The 24,162-nt window shown below is 39.3% G+C and overlaps 3 protein-coding genes across 3 annotated transcripts; 2 read left to right on the forward strand and 1 right to left on the reverse strand.

Annotated features, from left to right (window-relative positions):
- Positions 1 to 695: 695 nt before the first annotated feature.
- On the forward strand, positions 696 to 8,286 carry LOC137192841 (lanC-like protein 3). The gene is made up of 5 exons (XM_067603818.1): positions 696 to 1,741; positions 3,510 to 3,633; positions 4,922 to 5,119; positions 5,207 to 5,414; positions 6,773 to 8,286. The coding sequence occupies exons 1-5, from the start codon at positions 1,208 to 1,210 to the stop codon at positions 6,930 to 6,932; spliced, it is 1,224 nt and encodes a 407-aa protein (XP_067459919.1). The 5' UTR covers positions 696 to 1,207; the 3' UTR covers positions 6,933 to 8,286.
- Positions 8,287 to 9,779: 1,493 nt separating this feature from the next.
- xk (X-linked Kx blood group (McLeod syndrome)) lies at positions 9,780 to 16,835 on the forward strand. Its single transcript, XM_067603819.1, has 3 exons — positions 9,780 to 10,320; positions 14,344 to 14,606; positions 15,103 to 16,835. The coding sequence occupies exons 1-3, from the start codon at positions 10,076 to 10,078 to the stop codon at positions 16,038 to 16,040; spliced, it is 1,446 nt and encodes a 481-aa protein (XP_067459920.1). The 5' UTR covers positions 9,780 to 10,075; the 3' UTR covers positions 16,041 to 16,835.
- Positions 16,836 to 17,030: 195 nt separating this feature from the next.
- Positions 17,031 to 22,578, reverse strand: dynlt3 (dynein light chain Tctex-type 3). The gene is made up of 5 exons (XM_067603820.1): positions 22,442 to 22,578; positions 20,863 to 20,904; positions 20,634 to 20,757; positions 20,436 to 20,513; positions 17,031 to 18,304 (listed from the first exon to the last, which is right to left on the reverse strand). The coding sequence occupies exons 1-5, from the start codon at positions 22,466 to 22,468 to the stop codon at positions 18,228 to 18,230; spliced, it is 348 nt and encodes a 115-aa protein (XP_067459921.1). The 5' UTR covers positions 22,469 to 22,578; the 3' UTR covers positions 17,031 to 18,227.
- Positions 22,579 to 24,162: the final 1,584 nt, after the last annotated feature.

Genomic DNA, 24,162 nt, shown 5'->3' on the forward strand with positions numbered 1-24,162 from the left:
ACATTATGTTATTTAATTAATATGTTTAAGCTGTCCAATAAATGTAGTGGAGTGAAAAGGCACACATTCCGCCTCTAATATGTAATGTGTATATATAATATAATAATATAATATATTCATAAACGTAGGCCACTTAGTCTTCACATTATATTTATTATAATTATCAGTAGTTGTAATGCGCTCTAGTGATTCATGTATGAGTTGAGATACATTTCAAAAATTTACATATACACAAGGTTATCATTATTTATTTATATATAATAGGCCCAAACAGTGAAATGCTTGCAAATATGTTAAATATAAGACCAACCAACTATTTAATGTGTTCCCTATACATTGTATGAAACTGTGTTACTTATCCTTCATGCATGTTTCATTTAGTCTTTGTTCGCCTCTGCTGACATACAACTTGCTTTGCAGATTTAGATTGTATGTACAACATCAGCTTACAAAATATAATGCAATGTTAAAGGTTCAACTGCCCAACAGTATATAAAGTATTTGAAATGACCTTTACCTGAGCATGAGCTACACAATTAAAACACCCCGGGGGGCAATTCTGTATAGTAAGTAGCCTACTTTTAAGTACATTATATACACTTAGTTGCCAGTTTATGCAGTCTAATACAGCAGCCCCGCATACCTTCATACAGGTTATTTTATCTGCCCTAATTTATATAAATGGAGTGGACAAAATATTAGAAACACTATACTGGAACACAATACACCAAAAGACTAAAGCCTAAAATCAACACCTCTCTAAAACAGTTTGAACAAGACATTATAACCTTCGTGATGGTAGGATCTATTGCACGCTGAAAACTGGAAACTGTGCATATTTTGCTGATAATACTTGTGTACTTCAATATACTGTTAAGTAAAACTTTGAGAGAAGGACTTTTAATAGTGGAGAGTGAGGAGTATTTCTGTATTGTGGTGTTACTGCTGCTATTTATTTCAGTCAAGAACCTGAATACTTCTTCCACCTCTGCACACTGACATTAAAACTTTGACAGGAGGTCACTGCGAGCGGACAGGCTGCAGGTCCCAACATCCAATGTGAGACTAAACCATCACTGCTGACATCCAATCAGCTGAGGGCTGATGGGATTGGATGAGCAGTGAGTGTGTTTCTCCCCGCAGCATCCTTGGATACCTTTCAGGCTGACACTGATCTGCGTTATAGGCGTGGGGATTTTCATCGGTGATGGAAAACACCCGCTGCTTTGCCAACCGCTTCTCCGACTACAAAGGCGCGCTAATACCGGGCCAGGGCGCAGAGATCGTGGTGCCCGCCGTCATCTCCACCGTCGATAAAATCCTGAAAAAGGTCCCCATCGACATCAGCGACTATGACGGAGGGCTGTACGATGGTCCGGCCGGGGTGGCCTACATGCTGTATCATGTCAGCGAGTGTCCGCTCTTCTCCCAGCAGCGGGACGTCTACCTGAAGACGGCCAAGCAGATCATCGACGTGTCGGTCAGATATGTGGACGCGGAGCCAGACAGAAACATGCGTGCCGCCTTCCTGCTCGGCGGGGCGGGCATCTACGCGGTGGCCGCGATGATATACAAGTCCATGGGCTTGGCTGAGTTTGTGAAGCCGCTGACCAAATTCCGTAACCTGTGGGAGGTGTGTGCGCCCATCAATTTCCTGGAGTGCGGCTCCGATGAGCTGTTTGTGGGACGGGCTGGGTACCTGTGTGCCGCCCTGGTGCTTAAGCAGAAGCTGGGCATAGAGGTGAGCTCCTCCCCAAGGCACAGGATGGCACACTTCACATGGCCTGTTTGCAGAATTATAGAGGCAGTTCATCACCTAAACTTCAAAACACAGGTTTGAGACCTGATGCTGATAGATCCACAGGTCTGTAAATAGTCTACATGCACACACACAAGACAACCAACTCAGGTTCATGCTTTCTGATGCTTTAAAAGGTTTGTTTATCAGTAATCTATTAATCATTAAAGCTCCCCTTCACTCAAAAATGTTTTTCTTCTTGTTTCTTCAGTTGGATGTTTGAGCTTCACTGTGCAGAATGATGTATGTGCAGAGTTTGATACTAGAAGGCTGTTTTCACATATATCTGCTGAAAGTGGAAAGTTTCTCTGTGTTCATTAAAATCAGAGTTTAAGGGGTGGGTCTATGAGTATGATTTGTGACATCACAACTAGTTTGGAGGCTAATCATGGTCCAGTATGCAGTGTGATGGGGAAACCTTAAGCCTCCAGTGCATAAATACTGACTATGGACTTGAAGCAGTAGACATGTTCTTATTCAGTGATTCTGGATTTGTCAATGAGGGAGAAGGAGTAGATAGAATTTCAAGGTTGTTAATGAGGTAATTGTACTCTTTATTAAGGAAAAAAACATAAAAGGCACATACTATTATTCCAAGCAGAGCATCTTGTATACAGTATCTTTTACAACATGTCTGGAGGGGATCTCTAAATCTATAAAATGGCAGAAAATAGTTAAAAGTGGCCCCCACAAATCCCATATTCTAAAGTGAAGTCTTCAAATGTCTTGTGTTGAACAGGAAATCATCACATTGGAGAAGCTTGAAGCTAGAGAATGGTTGCTTGATAAATTATTCGGTTAATTGATCATCAAAATTGCTGACAATTTGTTTTCTGTCAGTCATTTCAGCCCTTTAGTTAGGCTCACATTTTCAGCTATGATAAATTGAAAATGTGGGCCTGTGGAGCAACTCTTCAATTATGTATGTTTATTTGTTTATTTGTCTGGATCCCCATTAGCTTTCGCCACAGCAGTTGCTAGTCTTCCTGGAGTCCACACCCTTAAAATACATCATAAAAGCAGGATACTTATAAGAGTATCTTATTAAACAATAACCAAAGGTAATGCTAACATAGATATCATCATACTAGACACAGTAGACTAATCCAAGGTAATCCAAGTTGCCTTAAGTATGTTTATTCATGTGGTCGAGCTAAGATGTATCTTATGTATTTCTCGAAGGTGGAGATGCTGGCAAATTCTCTAACCCTAATTAAATGTTTGTTCCATTTTGACCAAAAGTTTGAAAAAACTACTCTTGGAGCGAGGAATTACTAAATTACAGTTACTTAGGGAGCATGTGGGATAACTATGTATTTGGTCTGGATATTGCAGTTGGTCAGAAAATGGATGAGGTGTACCTGATGATATCATAATAATAATAGTAAAATATTACTTCCTTTATAAATATGAGTATGCCATAATGAATCTGACTTGTACTGGGAACCAGGACAGTTTGTTGTGCATTTCAGTAATGTGTACTATATATATCTCTCATTTCGAAGGTGTGACAGGTGATTTAAATGATTTTGGCTGATCTCTTCTCACTCTCTCCTGTTACACTTTTATTATTCTTACTATGTCTGCAGACCTCATTTAATTTCCGGCACATCTCCACCTAGTCATCAAGTGTCTGTCTATATCTTACAGTTGTATTTCTAGCGATTACAAACCTTACAAATAACAAGAGGATATGTCCTTTATTCTCCAGATTCTGAGCAAGGATCAGATCAAATCTATTTGCCAGGCCATCATCGAGGCGGGAAAACAGTACGCCAGGAAGAAGAGAAAGCCTTTCCCCCTCATGTACTCGTACTATGGGACAGAGTACCTCGGTAAGAAGAACAGCAGCTTTGATCGAGCTTTGATAAAGAAGTATGTCACCCTGCTGTTAGCATTTAATGTCTGTCTTTGTTATCCAGGGAGACTTTGTAAGTTGAAGAGTGAATTAGCTTAGTGAATTAGTTTCTCAGAGCTGCTGCCCTCTGACTATAAGTACAAGGAAACTTTAAAGAGATTTATTGTTGTGGGATTGGTGTGTTCACATGTGTAAAGCTAACTTTCCTTTCCTTGACTGCATCAGATGAAGAAAGCCGTCAGGCTTGGAGATCCTCAGTAACACTCACACCAACACAGAGTCCATAGTAAGCATAGCCCCGCTGGCCACTTCTGCATGGAAACAAAACTTTGAGGATGATGAAGAAGTGAAAAAAGTGACACTTTAAACTAGAAAACTATTTTCACGTGAACACACCTGGCTAAACTAAGATACTGCATGTGTTAACAGTTTGCCTGTACTAAAAGATTTGCTCGCTGAGGGGTTCCTCATTTGATTTGCTCGATATCAACAAGAATCACATCTGAAGGGAATTCACTGGCTTTCCTTATATCAGAGAGCCATGTTTTCCCTGCATGTGTTCAGTACTACGTAGGAAGATTCTGCCCCAGTTTCCCAAAGAATTACATCCATATTTGACGAATTCTGCACCTCACAATTTACATCCAATTCCAACAACGTGTAGCATGTCTGACTGACATTTCAAAAATGTTGGACCTCTGAGGTTTTGCATAATCGTCCAATATCGACTATCTTGCCTGGTTAGAGGGTTGCAAGACTACAAATACCTCAATGTACCTGTATTAATAACCTGTATTTATACTATATTTTCTAATAATTCTAATCTTATTTTAGTAATATGATATTCTGTACAATCTTTTTTCAACAAGTAACTTGTGGTAACATTTAAATCCCAACAGAGTGGTCTCTGTTCCTGAAGGGTTCCATAGTGGGACAGTGATTGTGCAGCTTCTTATCTAAAGATCATCTGTTCTGGGAATCATCAAGTTTTGGCTGCTTACCATTAGCTTTATTAAACAGAAAGGACTTGTTCACTGCTTGGAAACAAAACATTTGCTATCAAACAAAACTGTCAAGTACATATATCAGACTAGAGGGTAAACAATCAAAAAACAGAAAGCCAGTCCTCCAGTCGTCCTTTGTGAATGTCTGTGCCTGTGTGCTTCGGATTGTGTCTGTCTGTGTGTACCTGGCACATTGCCTTCTTGCATGCCTGGTTTGGCGGATGCATGTGTGTCCCCTCCCCTCACTCCCCCTCCTGTCAGGCGCAGCCCACGGCCTTTCATCAGTGCTGCAGATGCTGCTGAGCTACCAGGACGTGCTCAGCGGGGTGGAGAAGGACCTGGTGTGGCAAAGCGTCGATTTCCTCATGAATCAGGAGCAGAACTGCAACTGGCCCGCAGAGCTTGGCGCCATCATCGAGAGGGAGAACGAACTGGTGCACTGGTGTCACGGAGCCCCGGGTACGCTCAGTATTGTTCATTCAGCAACTGTTTCTTCAGTTTAAAGAATGTCTCCTGTTAAATTCGTGTCACCATCCTCTCATGCAGGTGTGGCATATCTTTTTGCCAAAGCCTACCTGATCAATAAGAAACCCCAGTATCTGGACACGTGCATCTGCAGTGGGGAGCTTGTGTGGCAGAAGGGTCTACTGAAAAAGGGACCTGGGATTTGTCACGGAGTTGCTGGCAGTGCTTACGTTTTCCTCCTGCTTTATCGGCTCACAGGCAACTCGAAATACATCTACCGTGCTCAGAGGCAAGAAAGCCCTTCTACTGTCCTTCATTACAAGAGTCAAGATTTTAGAAATTCTGAGGTCAAGGTTGGCGTTTGAAATACAGGTGCATGACAAGCAACAAATACAATACAAACAACTTTATTAATCTCTGAACAAATTGCCCCTAGTGGGATTAATAAAGTTGTTTGTATTGTATCGTAACAAAGGTCCTCAGCCACAATGGAACTAGGGAGTTCAATTAAATTCAAAATACTTTATTCGTCTCTCAAAGGGCAGTTTGAGGCAAGCGGGTCTGTAAACACAAAAACACTTCATTCATTCACAAGCTTAAAAACAATGTAACCATCTTTGAGAAAAACTTATTAGACATGTACTTTGATTTTTTAGTTTGGCTCATGTCCCGTCTACTAACATGGAGGAGGCAGGACATATGACCTATACTGCAGCCAGCCACCAGGGGGCGATCGAGATGTTTTGGCTTCACTTTTGGGGAGCTCTCATGACATCCATCTTTATATACAGTCAATGGTTACAATAGATGAAAAGATCAATACCACTCTTGTGTCTGTACAATGAATATGAAGCTAAAGCCAGGAGATGGTTAGCTTAGCTTAGCATAAAGACTGGAAACAGGGAAATAGCTAGCCTGGCTCTGTCTGAAGGCCTCTGCACCAAATCCCTTGTAAAAGCACAACATGTCATTTTTACACTAATATGTACTAAACAAACAAGATATAACGTGGTAATAGGTGAGCTTTAGAGGTGCTGTTACCTCTTGTTATGTTTTAGCAGAGCCACGCTAACTGAACACGCCCCTGTTTCCAGACTTACTAGACTACAGCAGATCATCTCCTGGCTCCAGGGTCACATAAATGTATAAAAATGAGAGTGATATCGATCCTCTCATGTAACTCGGGTCAAGAAAGCAAATAAGCATATTTTTTCCCTTAAAGGGAGACATTAAAATATTGGAGGCTACATGACAAAAAGCACAAACAATGTGTTTCACCAGAAAATCTCCTCACATATGCAACCAGTAACAGACATGTATGTATGTTATTGCCGAGACTATGGACAGCTATCGACAAGAAGTTTACATAAACGTACCTAAATTTATATAATCTAAACTTTTAAGGGAAATGTTTATGTATGTTTCATATACTCTGTTCAGCCATCTTGGCGTCAGAGTTTCTAAAGATGTGAAAACTTTGTAGAAGAAGGGTATTTGTGTCCCCCACCCTTCTTCAAAACCCCCAAATTCTCAGAAAACATACTGAAGACATGACCTCAGTGTCTTTAACTGCTTCTCAGCTGTACTCCATTCATTTAAAACATCACTGTCAATTCATGTCTCTCTACTTTTCTTTCCTCCCTGAAGGTTTGCAGAGTTCCTCTTCACAGAGGAGTTTAAGGCAGGCTCCCGCTCAGTGACCAGTGTCTACAGTCTGTTTGAAGGCCTGTCGGGGACCGTCTGTTTCCTGGTCGACCTCCTGCAGCCGGACCAGTCAGAGTTCCCTCTGTTCAGTGTCTTTGTGTGAATGGACCCAGAGTCACTGACCTTTAACTTCTGAAATCCCCCAAGAACAGGATTGGTAGAAACTTCAGAACCTGGATTGAAACTGTGGAGGGATGGATGGATGGTGTTTGTTTGAGTTTTAGGAAATCACATTTTAGTACAGTTGCAGTAGAAACCGGTCTTGTTTTGTGTCTATTCTAAAGTGGGTGTTCAAGTTCCAGGCTTTACCAGTTTCATCCCACTTACTGTAGCCTATCATTGCCCATTTCAATTTACAATGTAATCACATGGAGTGAAGTTTTGGATGTTTTGTTTTGAGAGTGGTACTTCTAGTACAATGAATGAAACTGCAGCATATTTTACTAAGGTGCTGCTCTCAGGTCCCAAACACACATGAATATACATGATTAACAGCTGAAATAAATGGCAATCACACTCAAGTCACACAAAAAAGAACAAGTGTCACATAATGCCTTTAAAATTTTTCTACCGCTTCACCAGCTCAGCGTCACATATCGCAGACTTTTGAGTTTATGTCTTTAGGCTTCTTAATTTCTCAAATTGCTGTTGTCACAATAAATATTTGCACAACAAATATTGGAACCTTGAAAGGATTTTGATACTGAACTTAAAAAATCAAATTGGGCAGAGAGGTATAACCAACAGATACTGAGAGAAAACCAAACTGTACTAGTTTATTGTCTCACTTTGTCTGCGCTGTGCAATATAACTTACTCACCTGTTTGAACCGAGCTTAGGTCGTGTTGCAGTGTGACAGTTGTTTGTACCTATTTGATGTGTCAAACTTATCTATTGTTATCTATGGAGATGTTTGAAACGTTCAATGTGATGTGTTTGCTACGAATTCTACCCTGAAAAAGTGCAGCATATTAGACTTTAGCTTGTGATGAGGACTGAAAACAAAAGACAAAAACATGTGATCAGTGTGAAAATGTAATTTTCCTTTTCATGTGAACTCTTCAAGACACTACTTTGTGCAGCTCAGTTATGTAAAATTACAGTTGACGGCAGATTTCTTTTCTTAGATGATGTGATAATAAGGCCTTAAAACACATTTCAAGAATTTGGATGTGATCACATCTCTCAGAGAAAAGGTCTGAAAACGTTATAAAGTGAAAATGCTTTGGGAGGCGTTTTGGACATGTTGGTCATGTTGTAATGTAAAAAGGCCTGTGAACTAATGTCAAACCAAAGCAGTTTCTTGATGCTATTTGTGCCTGTTGTGGAACATTTATAAGCTGTGTATGTCTGCACTGTTTTTGCATTTGCAATCGGAGCTGTGCACAACAAAGTCTGAATTCAAAGTCTTATTATTGTTATTAATAAAGTGTCCAGATGAAAAAAACAAACAGATGTGTTTTTTTGTTTTTCTGAAAAGCCTTGCAGACATTACCTTCACAGCCTGACATAATGACAAATGACTCATATCTGCTTTATATGAAAACATGACTTAAAACATAAATCAATGCATCTCTCTGACCTTCCAGATAATGTGCACAATGATCACCTTCTGGAGGTTGCAGGATAATCAATTACCTTTCACTACATTGCTGTGTTTTATTGTGATTTAAATATTGCGCTGCATTTTTAATCTGGTTTCATTTACAAATTGACAGCAGAAGAAAGAGGAAAACATCAGCTCATCAGTGCAATCAGTTCTCATGTAAAACACATACTGAATGAAAGTTATCTTGGGTTAAAAAAAAACAAAAATAACACTACATCCTTCAGAATTCATGACTCATTGATTGATAAAAAATATTTTTTTTAAACTAATAAAGACGGAGAAAAAGAAAATAAACATTAAATGTTAGTTTTCTCAGATGAATTTCTTTTACAAATCTTTTTTTGGCACATGTAAAGAAAATGAAAAGTCATGAAATCTGATTTATTTCTTTTTTCAAGCTTGTGCTGATCTATGAGCAATCTGCCCCAGTTCTGGCAAATATATAACAAAACTCTGCTAACTTGTTCAAAAGTTGCTTAATGTGAACAGAAACAAAAAACATCACTGCATCTGTTTGGTATTTTTGGTATTTTATTGTTTTATTGTTTTATTGTTTAATTGTTTTATTGTTTTATTAGGCTCCCTATTAGCTGCCAATGACCGCTAGTCTTGATTACAACAGAACACAAATACAGAGTGTTATTGATAATAAATGTATTTACTTGACTTGTCCCGATTACATGTATTACATAAAGGGCAAGAGAGATTGCACTATTATTACAATACATGAAAAATCTAAATATTTGAGTATTGCATCTTAAATAAAGACATATTTTCAAAAAGTGAATAGTAATTTTATTTAAACCTCTTTTAATAACTGCTGATAATGAATTACGTGTACACATGCCTTATCATTGATACACTTGAGACATTTTAATGTAGCCAAAGTTACAGACTCAGTGATTAATAATTCCAAAGATCGTATACACTTCTTAATGTCACCTGCAATCAACTACTTCAATAAAATGGTGATGTTGCTAACAGGGTTCAGTATTTAGCAGCAGGTCATACTGCATATAACTGGCCAGACACCAGGTTTACACTGCACTATTTACAGGCATGTCAGTGTGACAGACACCATCCTAAACTCAAAATGTGTGGGAGCTAAAACTTGAACAATTTACCAGATGATGTGAAATACTCTGAATATATCTGAAAGATTATTAGAGTATTTGAACACTGGTGTAAATGTTTTATTTAAGGAAATGAAAAGAGGAGAGATGGATCACAGAATGAAACCAAACCAATGGATATGAAATTTACCAAATGAAATTATATGAACAGTAAATTGTATTTGATGGACTTGTTTCATAACATTATTAGCCTGCTTAATGATATGATTTGTTAAGTCGCCTGTCATCAGTCTGCATGGTGTTTATCTTCTCACTGACCGGCGGCGCTTCTCGCGAGCGCACGGTGAGCGCAGGCGAGCGCAGCGCCGACTGCGCCCCCTGCAGCCTCTCGCAGCGACAACATCTGACTGTGAAAACATCCTGACTGCCTGCCTCAAACCACGGACGAGCTGCGGCGGCGGCGGCCGACACAACGCCACCCTGTCCAGCGGCTGAGTGACGGCCGGGTGGTATGGATGTGCGGACCCTGAGCGAAAGGTTCCCCAGATGGCTCCGTGAGTGAGGATGCGACTCCCCAGTTCCATCTTTGTGTCGGTGTCTCTGTTCACGGCCGAGACCACGGCAGCTCTGTATCTCAGCTCCACGTACCGCTCCGCAGGAGACCAAATCTGGCAAGGGCTCACGCTCCTCTTCACGCTCGTGCCGTCCGTGCTCGTGCAGCTGACTCTCACCTTCATCCACCGGGACCTCAGCAGAGACAGACCGCTCATTCTACTGCTGCACATCCTGCAGCTCGGACCCATTGTCAGGTCAGTGTTGGCATGTTTATCACTGTGGTTGGCCCGTAAACAGCCTCAGATACCATTGTATCATTAATCTCCACCGTGTCACGTGAGGAACGTTTATTACCGGCCACAGGTGTCGCGTCCACAGGCGATAATTGTCGTTAAAAACACGTCCGGGCCTGTGTGTCCATAAGCTGCTTACGGATGGTTTTATGCGCTGCGCACATGCTGTTGTTTTCCTTTTCTGTGGCCTTTTGTGTTCGCCTGGCTGCATTCACCCGGGTGGTGCAGTGAATGTAAGCCTGTGCCTTTTTACTTCGAAAATAAAAGGCTGATCAATGCTCTCAGTACTCATCGATATGTTCCATAAACCCCCACAGTTGGCAGTCTGCTCAGCCTCTCTCAATGCAGTGTGACTTGGCGTTAGATCTCCTCCTTCTCACAGTTTGACCATCTTCAGCTTCACAGAGCAGACAGAGTCTGATTTATTCATGACTGCTCCATCTGAAAGATCATTAAATCACCCTCCATGAAGAGGCGGACACACTGTGATGGTTCTACTGATGGAGGAACCTTGAAACATCTGCACAGAAATGCTTTAAACCATAATAGGCCTGGTCCTTCTCTGAGTAAGCCCTGGCCTGCTGGCCATCTGCCTCAGCTATAGGAGTCATGAGCCTAATCCTCCTTACTGTACATACTGGCACACACGACCAGCGTCCACCAGTATAGAAGCAGCAGGAGTGTTACTGGAGTAATATGTATTTATCTCCTGAAATATAATATAACTGTAGAGCTGAAACAACTAGACAATCAATCTAAAGTAGAAAATTAATCTGCAACTATTATGATAGTGATTAATTATGTAATTTTTCAAGAAAATAGACTTTTCTATTTTATTTTGTCTTACATTTCAGTTGAGCTGCAACGATTAGTCTGTGACTGTAAACTGAATATTTTTGGGTCATTGGTTGGGACTAAACAAGACATTTGAGGTTGCACCTTCAGGAAACAATGATCAATATTTTTCAACATATTCTGACATTTTATAGACTAAATGCCTAATAGCCTAATAATAATAATAAAAAAATTGACATTAATCAATAATGAAAATAATTGTTAGTTGCAGCTCTACATTATAGTAAAAAAAGCTATTTGAAGACTCCACCTCAGAGGATATTATGATTCTCATGTTTTATAGACAAAAAAATAATGAATTAATCAAGAAAGTGAAAACAGTTGTTAGTTGCAGCACTAACGGAAACAATTAATTAGAGCTGATAAGATGAGTCAATTAACTGATCAGTAGATTGACAGAAAATGAATCAGCAACAATTTTAATAATCCATTAAAGTTGTTTTTGTTGTTGTTTTTTGTGTTTAAGTTTTTATTAATTTCATAGAAATGGTTGGCAGCAACTTGATCTATACAACATGTCATATTACCACCAACTTAACCAGCAATAGAGACAGTTAGAGACTGTATATTTATGACCGCCAGCAACAATAATACTTTCGTTTTTTCTCTGGGAGACCGGTTGAAGAGATGTTTCTCACTGCGGATCTGACCCCGCCTGGCCCACTTCCCCCTCGAGTGTACATTTACATGATTACTGTTCTAGGCTTCTACATCTTCCCACAGTGAAGAGCAGACCTAAGAATAACACATGTCACTGCAGCTCCTTATCTCTGACAACACAAGTAGAGGGGGGCGGGCGTCCGCTTCTACTGCTGACGGCACAGCTGCACTTCCTTCTCTCAGAGAGTCTCATTCGTTCAAAACAACACTTCTTTATCTTACATCTACTTGACTTGTCATTTAGTTTATAACACTGCTGGTTCCTGTTTTTGTTTCGGCGTCGTCTCTGCAACCTCGTTCCATTTCGTCACAATTGAGCATTTAGCACGAGCCATCATACTCTCTTATACTCTAAACAGAAGTGGAGTTTAATTTGTCTACATACATACAATATTATCTTTTTTCAGGAGCTTTAAACCAGTTCAACTCCTCCTCTATTAAAAAATGTGTTTTTCAGGAAAGTTTCTCTGGTTTCTCCTTAAATATGCGACATGTACCTGTGAGCATGATGTGTGACATCACAACTTGTTAGGAAGACAATCGTTTCCAGTATGCAGCTTACACAAGATATGTATGAACCGGATCTTGAAATGTGCAATAACATACTGTTTGGCTACTTGAAGGTCGCAGAAACAAGCTGTGAACACAACACTGATTGTGAAATTGCAAACTTGTTAACAAACACTTCCATATTTACACATTGAGCAGATATGGAGCAACGTCAGCATTCATTTGGGGTCATGTTCGTGCAATATTTACTCTTCTTTTAGCTCTGTTTTTGGTCTCCATCAATTCCTGAGAAACATTTCTGTCTCTTTAGCTGCTTAATCACCGGCTAGTCGCTAACTGTGTCTGTTCCTTGTTTGGTGCTGAGCACATAGCGTATAGTGAGTTTATCAGCTCAACACAGTTGCCTGCTGCTGCTGCAATGAGCTGAAAGACGCTGTAAAGCTCAGTAACACTTTGAACACTTTTCACATTCAAGTAGTCATTATTGTAGCTGCTTTTAAGTTAAGCTGCAATATTTTCTGGTTTCTTTAGTCTTTCATGATAGTGTTAGTCAGGACAAAACAAGAAAACAGTGATCAACATTTTTTACCAGTTTCTGACATTTTAGAGACCAAATGACTAATCAGTTAATGGAGAAAGTAATCAACAGATAAATCGATCATGAAAATAATCGTTAGTTTTAGCCCTAAAGTTAAGATTATCTTGTCAAAATCTGTCTGTTGTCTGCAAACTTGTTCTCCTAAACACATAGTGGATGTTTTCCACTTAAAACATGCTGAACTTAGCAGATCCTTGAATGAGATTTTTTTGGTGTTTTGTATTAACATCTTAAAAACAGCTCACAAACTGAAGTTTCACATGTGTTTTTTAACTAAATCGGTGATGTTTTCACTGTGCATGCTACTCCAGTGAGGTTCAGGCTGGTAAATAGTTTGTTCCAGCACCCATGTGGTCTAAATCCCCCTGCCTTGCTATATTATTGGCACTGTGTATCAGTGCTGCTTTACCAGAACAGCATTGCCTTGACTTTTGGCCTTTTCCCCACAGTCAGCACTTTAGTGTTTTTAGTATCTTCCTGGCGGATGCCTGACTGGAACATCTGTACTAACAGAGAGTTGTTGGTAAAAAAAGAAAAACAACCTCTGGATTGCTCACATCTGCTGCATTTCATTGTGATTGTTACATTGAGTGATCAATTTATTAGCCGTCATAGCATTTTCAGCCGTGCTAGCAACGTAGCCCTATAGCTGGTGACATCGGTCTGAAGTTCACACTGATTTCACATACGAACACAGTGACAAAGCCTCTAGCATGGCTGTAGACTATTAGTCTTGTTTCTTTCAGTTTATCTGCACATTATCTATCAGTCAGTCGGTCGATCCACCACTTTGGTCCAACCTGTAATATCTCAACAAGTGTTGGATGGATTTTGTACAACCATTCATGGTCCTCCGAGGGTGAATCCAACAGATTTTGGGGACACCTGACTTTTCCTGTTGTGCTACCATGAGGTTGACATCTGTGTTTTTGAGTGAAATATCTCAACAACTGTTGGATGAATTGGCATGGAATTTAGTTCATGCACATTTTTAATTTGTCCAAAACTATAGTTTATGACCAAATATCTGCAAATATCAGCCTTAACTGTACTTTGTGTTTAGTGCTAATTAGCAAATGTCAACATGCAAACACACTATGCTAAGATGGTAAACATTATAAACATCAGCATCTTAGTCTTGTTTCTTTTAGTTGATCTGGTCTTATTGTGTGTTGGTGTTATGGTGTACTGGAATGTGAATTTGAGTTTCCTGTTAGTGTGGTGTGTGTGGAACCTAAGGACATGAAATTGAAAAAACATAAATCAATAATGAGAAGTTATATGCAGCCCTTCATTGAGAGCCTCTAAAACAGTCTGCGGCTCTGAATGATTCCTGTTTCCTTGCTGTTGCTGTACTGTAGGTGTCTGGAGGCGTTCTGCATCTATGGCAGTGTGGGCCGTGTGGAGGAGCCTTATGTCAGCATCACCAGGAAGAAGCAGATGCCCCGCGGGGGTCAGTCTGAGGAGGTGGAGCGGCAGGTGGGGCAGGCGGAGGGCAAACTGTTTACACACCGAGCAGCCTTCGCCCGCACCTCTGTCATTCAGGCCTTCTTGGGTTCTGCCCCCCAGCTCACCCTGCAGCTCTACATCTGTGTCCTGCAACAAGGCGTATCCATTGGAAGAGGTGAAAGGGATGCGTGGAAGTGTGTGTGTGTGGACGCAGTTATGAGTTATGCAGTTATGAGCTCACAGCACTATCTGTCCAACTCTACTGTCTGTCACCAGTCCACAGCTCCACTATGATGTGGGCAGATTAGCTAAGTGCCATATTGGAAATAAGAGGATGTTGTTTTCATGAGTCAAAGAGGACTTACATAACTGCCTCTCTGATGTTTAGGATGGAAAATGGTGATTCTGTGTGTGTGTGTTCGTGTGTGTGTGTGTGTGAGCCAGTATTTCTATTCCAGACAGAGATTTAGTAAAGGTTCACACAAAGTCAAACTAGGACATCTGGTCTTTGAATTAGGACAAAATAAAAAGAGAAAAAACACTTGTAAATCTTTCTTTTTCTGCTCCTGGAAGTCAGACATCTTTATTTCATGCTTACTGACTTAACGGTCTGTATGTGATGAATGTGGGCACAGCTTCAGGACCTTAAGTGATCTCTTTCTCTCTCTCAGGCACACTGATGGTGATCTCACTTTTGTCCATTGTGTACGGAGCGCTGCGCTGCAACATCCTGGCCATCAAGATCAAATACGATGACTATGAAGTGGACGTCCGACCCACGGCTTATCTGTGCATTTTCCTGTGGCGAAGCTTTGAGATTGCCACCCGTGTGGTGGTCCTGGTTCTGTTCAGCTCTGTGCTGCAGCTCTGGGTCCTGCCTGTGGTTCTGCTCAACTTCCTTATTTTCTTCCTCTACCCCTGGATCCTCTTCTGGCAGAGCCACTCGCCGTTCCCCGAGAATATTGAAAAGACATTGACCAGGGTGGGAACCACCATCGTGCTTTGCCTGCTCACCTTCCTGTACGCTGGCATCAACATGTTCTGCTGGTCAGCTGTGCAGGTGAAACTCAATGACCCAGACCTCATCAATAAGTCCCAGAACTGGTATCGCATGGCTGTATACTACATGTTGCGTTTCATTGAGAACGCCTCGCTGCTTCTGCTGTGGTACATCTACAAGACCGACTTCTACAAGTTCATCTGTGCCCCGCTGCTGGTACTGCAGCTGCTGGTCGCCTACGCCATCGCCATCTTCTTCATGCTGGTCTTCTACCAGTTCTGTCATCCTTGTCGGAGGCTCTTCTCCTCCAGCATGACCCAGGGCCTTTGGAATTGCTCCTCTCTCCTCTGTCTGATGTGCAACTCTACTTCGCCGCAGAACAGGCCGATAGGAAAGGCCATCCTGGAGCCGCCAAGCCCCAACCAGCGCAAGGAGCCAACCAGCGACAGAGCCCACGAAACAGCCAGTGACACCACTGACGACATGCCTAACGACACGACTTACGACATGCTCAACGACACAATCTATGACATTCCTAATGAAACGGGCAATAATACAGAAGAGGGAATCAATGGTGACATTAGCCACAGTGTATCCTGCAATGCTTGAAGCATTACATTTGTTTGACGTGCCATTCAGAGGATTGTACAGGGCAACTCTGACAGTATTCGCACCACCGTAACCTTTTAAGTGCCACATTGATCCCTCTGTGAGTTGAGTTTACACTTTAAATCCTTTCATCTTCATTTCATGTATCCATTGAATCTGTTTTCTAACACAGTTGGTTCCATACATGAAGCAAATGTGTCCTTAACTTTGGATCTGTACCGGCTGCATTGTGTTCACCTGTGTTAACCTGACGTCAGCAAGCAGTGTGCAGAAACATCCTAACCTGTCATTATGCAGCCTTTAATACGAATGAAAACCTGTTGTTGTTGTTGCCACCATTACTTTTATGTGTGGAGACTGTTTCCACTTATATGCTGCATTATTGATCACCAGGAGCCATGGCATTTGAATTGATTGTATTTAGTATCTCTCTTTGGCATGGAGGTGTGCATGTGTAGAGCCTCGGATGAGGTGTAAATGTTATTCTGAAGGGGGGGGTGGAGTCTGTTTTGTACAGGGTTCTTTCTTTAAAAAAAAACAAAACCCCAGTTTTATGGCTGCAAGCAATCAGCTTTTTTACTCCTTGATAAAAGCTTTATAATAAATCTGCGCTGCTTCTGTGATGTATTTGTGCTTGCAGTGAGATATGAATCTCTACACATTGTTAAAGAGCCTGTTCGATCACCAAACATGTCACTGTAAAGCACGGACATCTCTCCGCATAATGTTTTTGCACGTTTACAAAAAAATAAAAAAGGATTTAAGTGTCTTTGGTTCAACCGTTGGACAGCAACAGCTGTTGTGATGTGAAATGCTTTGTATTCAGATGTATTTGCATTTTTCTAACTCATGCTTTGTTACGTCTGTCAGCCCTGCGTCTGTATGTTTAGTTAGAATATTTACACCGAGTGCACACAAACATGGATAATATCTAACAGAAAAAGTGTCAATGCTTGGAATTGTGAGTTGTATTTTTGCTTAGTTTTAACCTTTAATGTATTTGTGTGTGTGTGTGTGTTTGTGTGTGTGTGTGTGTGTGAATGTCAGTGTTGTTTGTTTTTTGCACTAACTCCTTTTTGCAATGTATCTGCGGAGTGAAGACGACCTCGGGAATCACATTCATGCTCCTAATGTTTGTACAAATAAGACAAGCAAACTTTGAAACCAAAAGAAATGTGAAATATCTATTGTACACATCAAACATTCTCATACAAAGCAAGATGAAAGGCATTAAAAGATGAAATCCTACTTAAAATAAATTTATATTTATATGTGAAAACTGTCTGTATTGTCTTAATTCTAGCAGAGGAGCAGTTATCCTGTGCTGACCTCTAGTGGATGAATGCTCAAACTGCAAGCTAATGACATTTTTCTCCTCTTTCCATTTTGGTTTTGAAAAGATTGACGCTCACTCAGAAGCAAAAATAAATTGTTGAATACATTTATTGACTGAACTGTACACATTCTAACAAATTAATTCATTAAACAACCTCCATAAATTAAACAGTTTAACACAAGAATTCAAGGACGTCTGCAGGTTAAGTCCAAAGAAAAAAGTTTATTGGTCGCTGGGACCATGATACAGTCCTGGCCTGGAAATTCACAGTCATATCCTCACAATTAGATATAAATGGGTAAAATATCAATGCAAACTAGTACAAACACTTTATACAAGTAGACTTGCTTATACATACTAAAAGACAACAATCACTTTTTCTAAAAAACCGACTCTCCTCTACAGCAACAGTTCAGTCTGTTTTATTTTGGAATGTACTGAAGGAGACAAATGATAAAAAACTACTTAACTTCTACATTATGGAAAATTTACAGCATCTGAAACAATTTGATGGATCACAATATTTAGTGTTAAGTGTTTATCAATACTTTGTTGACTGAAGAACACACCCTTGATATGTCTAAAGTATAATTTTTTAAAGTACTGCTTCAGGCTTCCATTCTGACCATGACCCAGTAATGCCCTCGCACAGCTGCAGCCCATCCTGACGTTATGTTGTTCAAGCCTGTGGGGAGACATAAGCTACTCGTACATTAACTTCTACCAAAGGTTTTCATCTGAGGATGTTCACGGCTTGTTGGTCACGGTGCCATTTCAAGCACAGCTTGGGACATGACGATACTAGAGGAGAGAGAGAGGGAGAAAGAGCAGGGTGCGGCTCTGTGCTGCTGTTACAGTGTCACGGCAACAGCAAAGACACTGACCACACAGTACATGGTGCGGTTCTCCCATCTGACTGTACAGCTTCCTAGAAGAGAAATACAACAAGAGCCATCAGACTGCAGTCTGCATGAAACCTCCAAATATTTTCAAGCAATAAAGTTCTGGTGATATTATATAGAGAACATGTTACATAATGACTCAAACCCAGAAATTAGAGCTTAAACAATTAGTTGATTAATCAAACTATTTTAAGTATCGATTAAAGATGTAGATGGAGCAAAATTTCAAAACATTTGCTGCTTTTGTCTGTTTGATGTAAATTGAATATGTTTTGCTTCAGGACTGTTGGATGTAGTTTACATATTGCATATATTCGACACACCATTTCAAAGCAGAAAATGCGATATGCTAATATTTCTGAACCGTCACTGAGATTCACGTCACTCAAATGCAAACTACATGAAAACTGTACAAACTGAAACATCAAGTCCGACCTGATCCGAGCAGTTTGTTTAGAAAGATTGTCTCATTTCAAACATTTTATATCCCCAAATTTTTTTTTTTTAAAGCAACAGATCCAGTTTTGGCATTACTATGTCTCATAGGTAATACAAATTATTTAGTGTTTATGCTCAGCAGTTTAGGTTTCTACTCTTGATTCACAAGTTGGTTGGTTCATTCACTCTTTTTGGAGTAAGAAGGCCGGCAGATGAAAGTGCATTTTGCAGTTTGATAGTTTGTGGTTTTTATTTAGACCACGACAGATCACATAATGTATAAACAGTTAAGTGAGTGAAACAGATAGAGAACAAAGTTTTTCCTCAGTTTTAAAGTTTTGGTCTCATTAGAATGAGATTAGAAGGTTTGCAGTGACCTGAACCCACATGTAGACACTATATTTGAGTGAAGAACAGTGATACTACATTTGTGTAGCTGATACCGATATTTCAGTATATTCTGAAAATCTGATAACGTTGTGTCAGCCAATATTTGTTTGTTTTTTTAAACATTAACATTTTTCATAAGGAGTTCTTAATTATAATTATTAAAGAAATTTGATATTTTACAGTTGATAATAAACTTCCCAGTACTCTCTGATGGACAAACTACGTAACACTTCTGTTTCTGAATGACCTCAGACGTAGCTTCTGTATTTCTGTACTGAAACTATATCTGTAATATGTGTAACTAAAACTGACTTGGACGATTTTTCACTCTGGCTGACCTCAGCCGACGCCTGCCCTTTGCTGCTAACCCTTTTCAATGTGTTGCGTGCATGTAAATTAGGATGTGTGGCCCCCAGTGTGAGACTGGTCCTGAAGCCCCGGACTGGGGAGGCACTCAGTCCAGCTCTGCAGTCCAGTCTATGCAATATAGACCATCATGTTATATATTCTCAGTTATGTTATTAGTTAGTGTGGCTGTGATTTGATCTTCAGATCTGTCTGTACTAGAAGAGTATTAAGTTTCTGTATAGGCTGGATTTCACTGTGCACACACCCACAGACACTAGGATCAGGAGTATTGCTTGTAATGTTTTTTGGTTTTTGAACAGTTAAGAGCCAGGGACGTGGGGTGAGTTTTTATTTTTCATTTCTTTCGTTTGAAGACAAGTTTTTAGGTTTTATTTATTTGATTTATGATTTGTAGTTCTCCTGTTTTTCCTGTTATTCACCTAAGTTAATTATGACCAATCCTTGTAATAAATTAACTTTATTTTACCAAATCCATCTGGTTTTATGTTGCTGCCCTTTCCCCTAGAGAACTGGGTCACAGCAGATGCCATTAAAAGTTGAGCTAGGTATCAAACCACATAACTCTTTTGGTGCAGCCCGACATGTTGTCCAAGTATAGAAAACTATCAAGTACCAAAAGCTGGCATCAAAAGTCTGGGCAGGTTTGTAATCTTGTTTACTTATTCTATGATCAGATAGTCCCTGATTTAAATAATAATTTAGCCAAACTAAAGATTATTTAATTTAGGCAAACTTTTGGTGCAGCTGCTTTCTATAGACAAGAGTAAACATTTGAGAAGTTTGGCTTCTTTTTTAAATAAAAAACTGTTTTTTATAGAAAAACTTCTTCTTTTTCAGACTAACCTCACTTCTTACAAGTGCATTCAGTAAAGTATTGTTTTGTTATTGGTATAGTATCAGCACTAGTATTGAATAATTGATGAATAATGACACCAACTGTAATTATGATTTGTCTCTTACCATCAGTGGTGGTGTCCCAGTAGCAGGAGTTGGCCGTGTGGAGACCAGCGCCGCTCTTCTGCATGATGGTGCAGTTTACTGGAAAACATCAGAGACCTGTGTTACGCAGTCACATATTTACATGTCATATACAAGCCCTACATGTCAACATAATGTAGAGAATCTCATGTTAGTATATGTGAGAGGGAGCTAGCTCACCCATGTATTTGAACGGCCGTCCTTGTTTCACCAGATGAGTCAGAGAGTGCTCTACGATGCCGGCAGTCCACTGGTTGACTTTACTCTGGTTATAATCTGTCCCACCGATGACACCTTCAATACACTGAGACAAGAACATGCACAGAAAGACGTGAACACAGTCATCACGTCGAAGACTGGATTTACAATCACAGAAAACATATGAATGTTTCCAGGAATGAAATGATACCTCTTTAACTGAGATACTGGCCTCATCAGCATTGAAGACGCCCTGCAGGATCATTTAGAAAAGAAAAACATGCAGAGTTAGACGCTTCTGAGTAGCTTTACTATGTTTATATTTATTTGACAGTTATAGTTACTGGGTCCAGTTTACAGTCACTATTATGGTGTACTGTGGCATGTCATTGAGGACATTATTCATGAGAAAATATAATGGAAAACTGAGATCATGGACTGAAAGTTTGAAAATGTTCAAAGATACATATTCACTCAAACCCAAAATTGACGTCTCACTAGCAAAGAATTGTGTTTCATATTTGTAGTGACAATCTAATGAAGAAATAGTGAATAATTTGAAAAGAAAGAAAAGCATCAAATTATCACATCTGAGAAACTGCAACCAGCTAATTTTTTGGCATTTTTGTTTAAGAAATGACTAAGACTATTATTTGATTATCAAAATAGTTGCAAATTAATTTTATGTTGATCTACTAATCAATTAATGAACTAATCGTTGACACCTCATTAACATAACGTACACACACACACACAAACACAGTTTGTTGACACAGTAAACCCAGTTTCATTCAGTATTCTCGGTTTTCTCATTATTAATATTCTTCTGTCAGTAATATAATACTGATATGAATATGAATATGAATACATGATAATATTAAACATGACTGTGGAAATTCTGCATGATAAGAAGTTTCATTTTTCATACTGTTTTGCTGATGATACTTTTGTGCTTTCACTTAAAGTCCCCCTCCACTCAAAAATGTGTTTTTCTTCTTGTTCCTTCAGTTGGATGTTTGAGCTTCACTGTGTAAAATGATGTATGTGCAGAGGTTGACACTAGAAGGATGTTTTCACATTTATCTGCTGAAAGTGAAAGTTTTTCTGTAAAAATCAGATTATAAGGTGTGGGCCTACAAGTATTATTTTTGACATCACAACTAGTCTGGAGCCAGTCGTGGTCCAATATTTATTTACATATTTATAGATGGTGGATTTTTAATGAGGGAGAAGGAGTAGATGTAGTTTTAAGAATTTTGGTGATTGAACTTTTGTGTGGCGAAACATGTCAGTCACAAACTATTATTCAAAGCAGATTATTATTATGTGTCTTAAAACATGACTGGATGTTGATCTTTAAGAGAAGTAACATTATAAATGGTTTCACTTGCAAAAGAGGATTTAAATACTTCTTCCATCGCTGACTAGATAATCAAACAAATAAGGTTAAATAATTTAGGAATAAATTTATTTTCAATTTTAATAATTGATAAATGTAACCATCAACTATTAATCTATCAATCAGCTGATTGACAAAATGGCACAAAGAGACTCCACAGTTTGTGTAAATGTCACTGTAACTGACTGTTTCAGCCTTTCTTGTTAATAACATAACATACTCTGCATGTATTGTACATTATATAATATTATATATCTAAATACATCTATAATACTGTGTGGCCACACCCTGAGAGAAACACCGTTATCTTCAAATTTAGAAACAAAGGCAGCTTTAATGTCGACTGAGAGCCGTGTAATATTCAGTTAAATATGATCATAAACAGCTGTACCTCATCTCCAGAGTTATATTCCTCCATTGTTACAAACACAGGTACAGCTGTCTGCCCTCTTTATTGTCGCCGGTGGCTGGATGCTGTTGTCATGGACGGTTGTTAGGTTGTTCAGTTATTGTTTCCGGTTCACACTCGTCCTCCTCCGCCTCCTCTTCCTCAAACAGTGTTTTTATGTCGCCTCTCTGTGGCTGAAAACACACACTACACAACCAAGCGAGTCTCAGGCGTTTTATTCACACAATACAACTGAAAATTAAATGCACACACACACACACACACACACACACACACACACACACACACACACACACACACACACACACACAAACACACACACACACACACACATACACAAACACACACACACACACACACACACACACACACACACACATACACACACACACACACACACACACACACACACACACACAGACGCACACCTATAAACATTATACACATGTACAAATACTGCCATGAATTGGGGAACATACACTCATGCAACACATGTAAAATGATTGAAATATGATGTAAATATTGTAATTTTTGTATGATCATCAACACATAAAATTGCACCCAGTTTGCGTCAAAATAGCACCAATACAACACTGGGTTCATTTTAGCAATCTGTTATTTTGACCCAGTGTTACACACAACAAGCTTTAGTTAAAAACATCACAAACGTATTGTTTCTTGTACAGAACGATGTGCATATGACATAAAAAAGATACACAAGTTATTATAAAGATTATAACAAGCTTTGGTTTAGGTAAATAATAAAAAATAACACTAACTGTGTCAAAACAACCCCTTGTCTTGAGTGGCTTTCTGGATAACATTAACCCAGTATTGTGTTGGTGCTATATTGACCCAAACTGGGTTAAAATTGTGTGTAATGCTGGAAAATGTGTCCTGAAAACTGACATCTTTAGTTTCCATACAAAAAAGACATTCATACATGATTTCATATGTGAAAAATAATATATTTCACATGAGCGTCTACCTACAAATTCAAATGAAATACTTCTTAATCTAATTCATGACCAACCTTCATGTCTATATGTGACTCTACGGCATGTGAATGTTTTACATGTGATATGATATGTGACATTGTTGTTTTCACATGTGACTTCTTACATTTGTGAAAATATCTGAAAAAAAACATGTACATGTGAATTTTTATGTGAAATTGTTGTCCGCATCTATGTTTCACCCGTGTTGAGTTCCTGTCATGATGTAATACAACTTGATGGATATAATTTATTTTTGTATAAAGTTTTATCAGCCTTCAAACGAATGTAAAATTCAAACTGTTATTAAAATTGGACAAATGTATGCAGAGCAATAAGAAAAAGGGAATATTAATGTTAGTACAAATGTACTCTACATGATATCATTACACTATAATATCAGGTAACACAAAAGTATATAATACAAAGAGCAAGCACAACAAAGAGGGAAAAACATCAATTACTATGACACAATAAAAAAAAATGAGACAGGCTGACAATAACATAGATAAACAGGTTATTTTTAAGACCTAAGACCAAATAATGATATGGAATAAGGTCGTCTAGTTATTTTGATATTCATTTATTCGTTTGTGTTTTTTCCATGTCATCAGCTGATGACCAACAAGACTCTTTCAAATTATGTGTGAGCCACATACATGAACTGTCACTTTACACAGAGCTGGATCTTCCTCCGGCCATAACCTC

This window comes from Thunnus thynnus, chromosome 11 (genome assembly GCF_963924715.1).
Source record: "Thunnus thynnus chromosome 11, fThuThy2.1, whole genome shotgun sequence".
Lineage (NCBI taxonomy): Eukaryota > Metazoa > Chordata > Actinopteri > Scombriformes > Scombridae > Thunnus > Thunnus thynnus.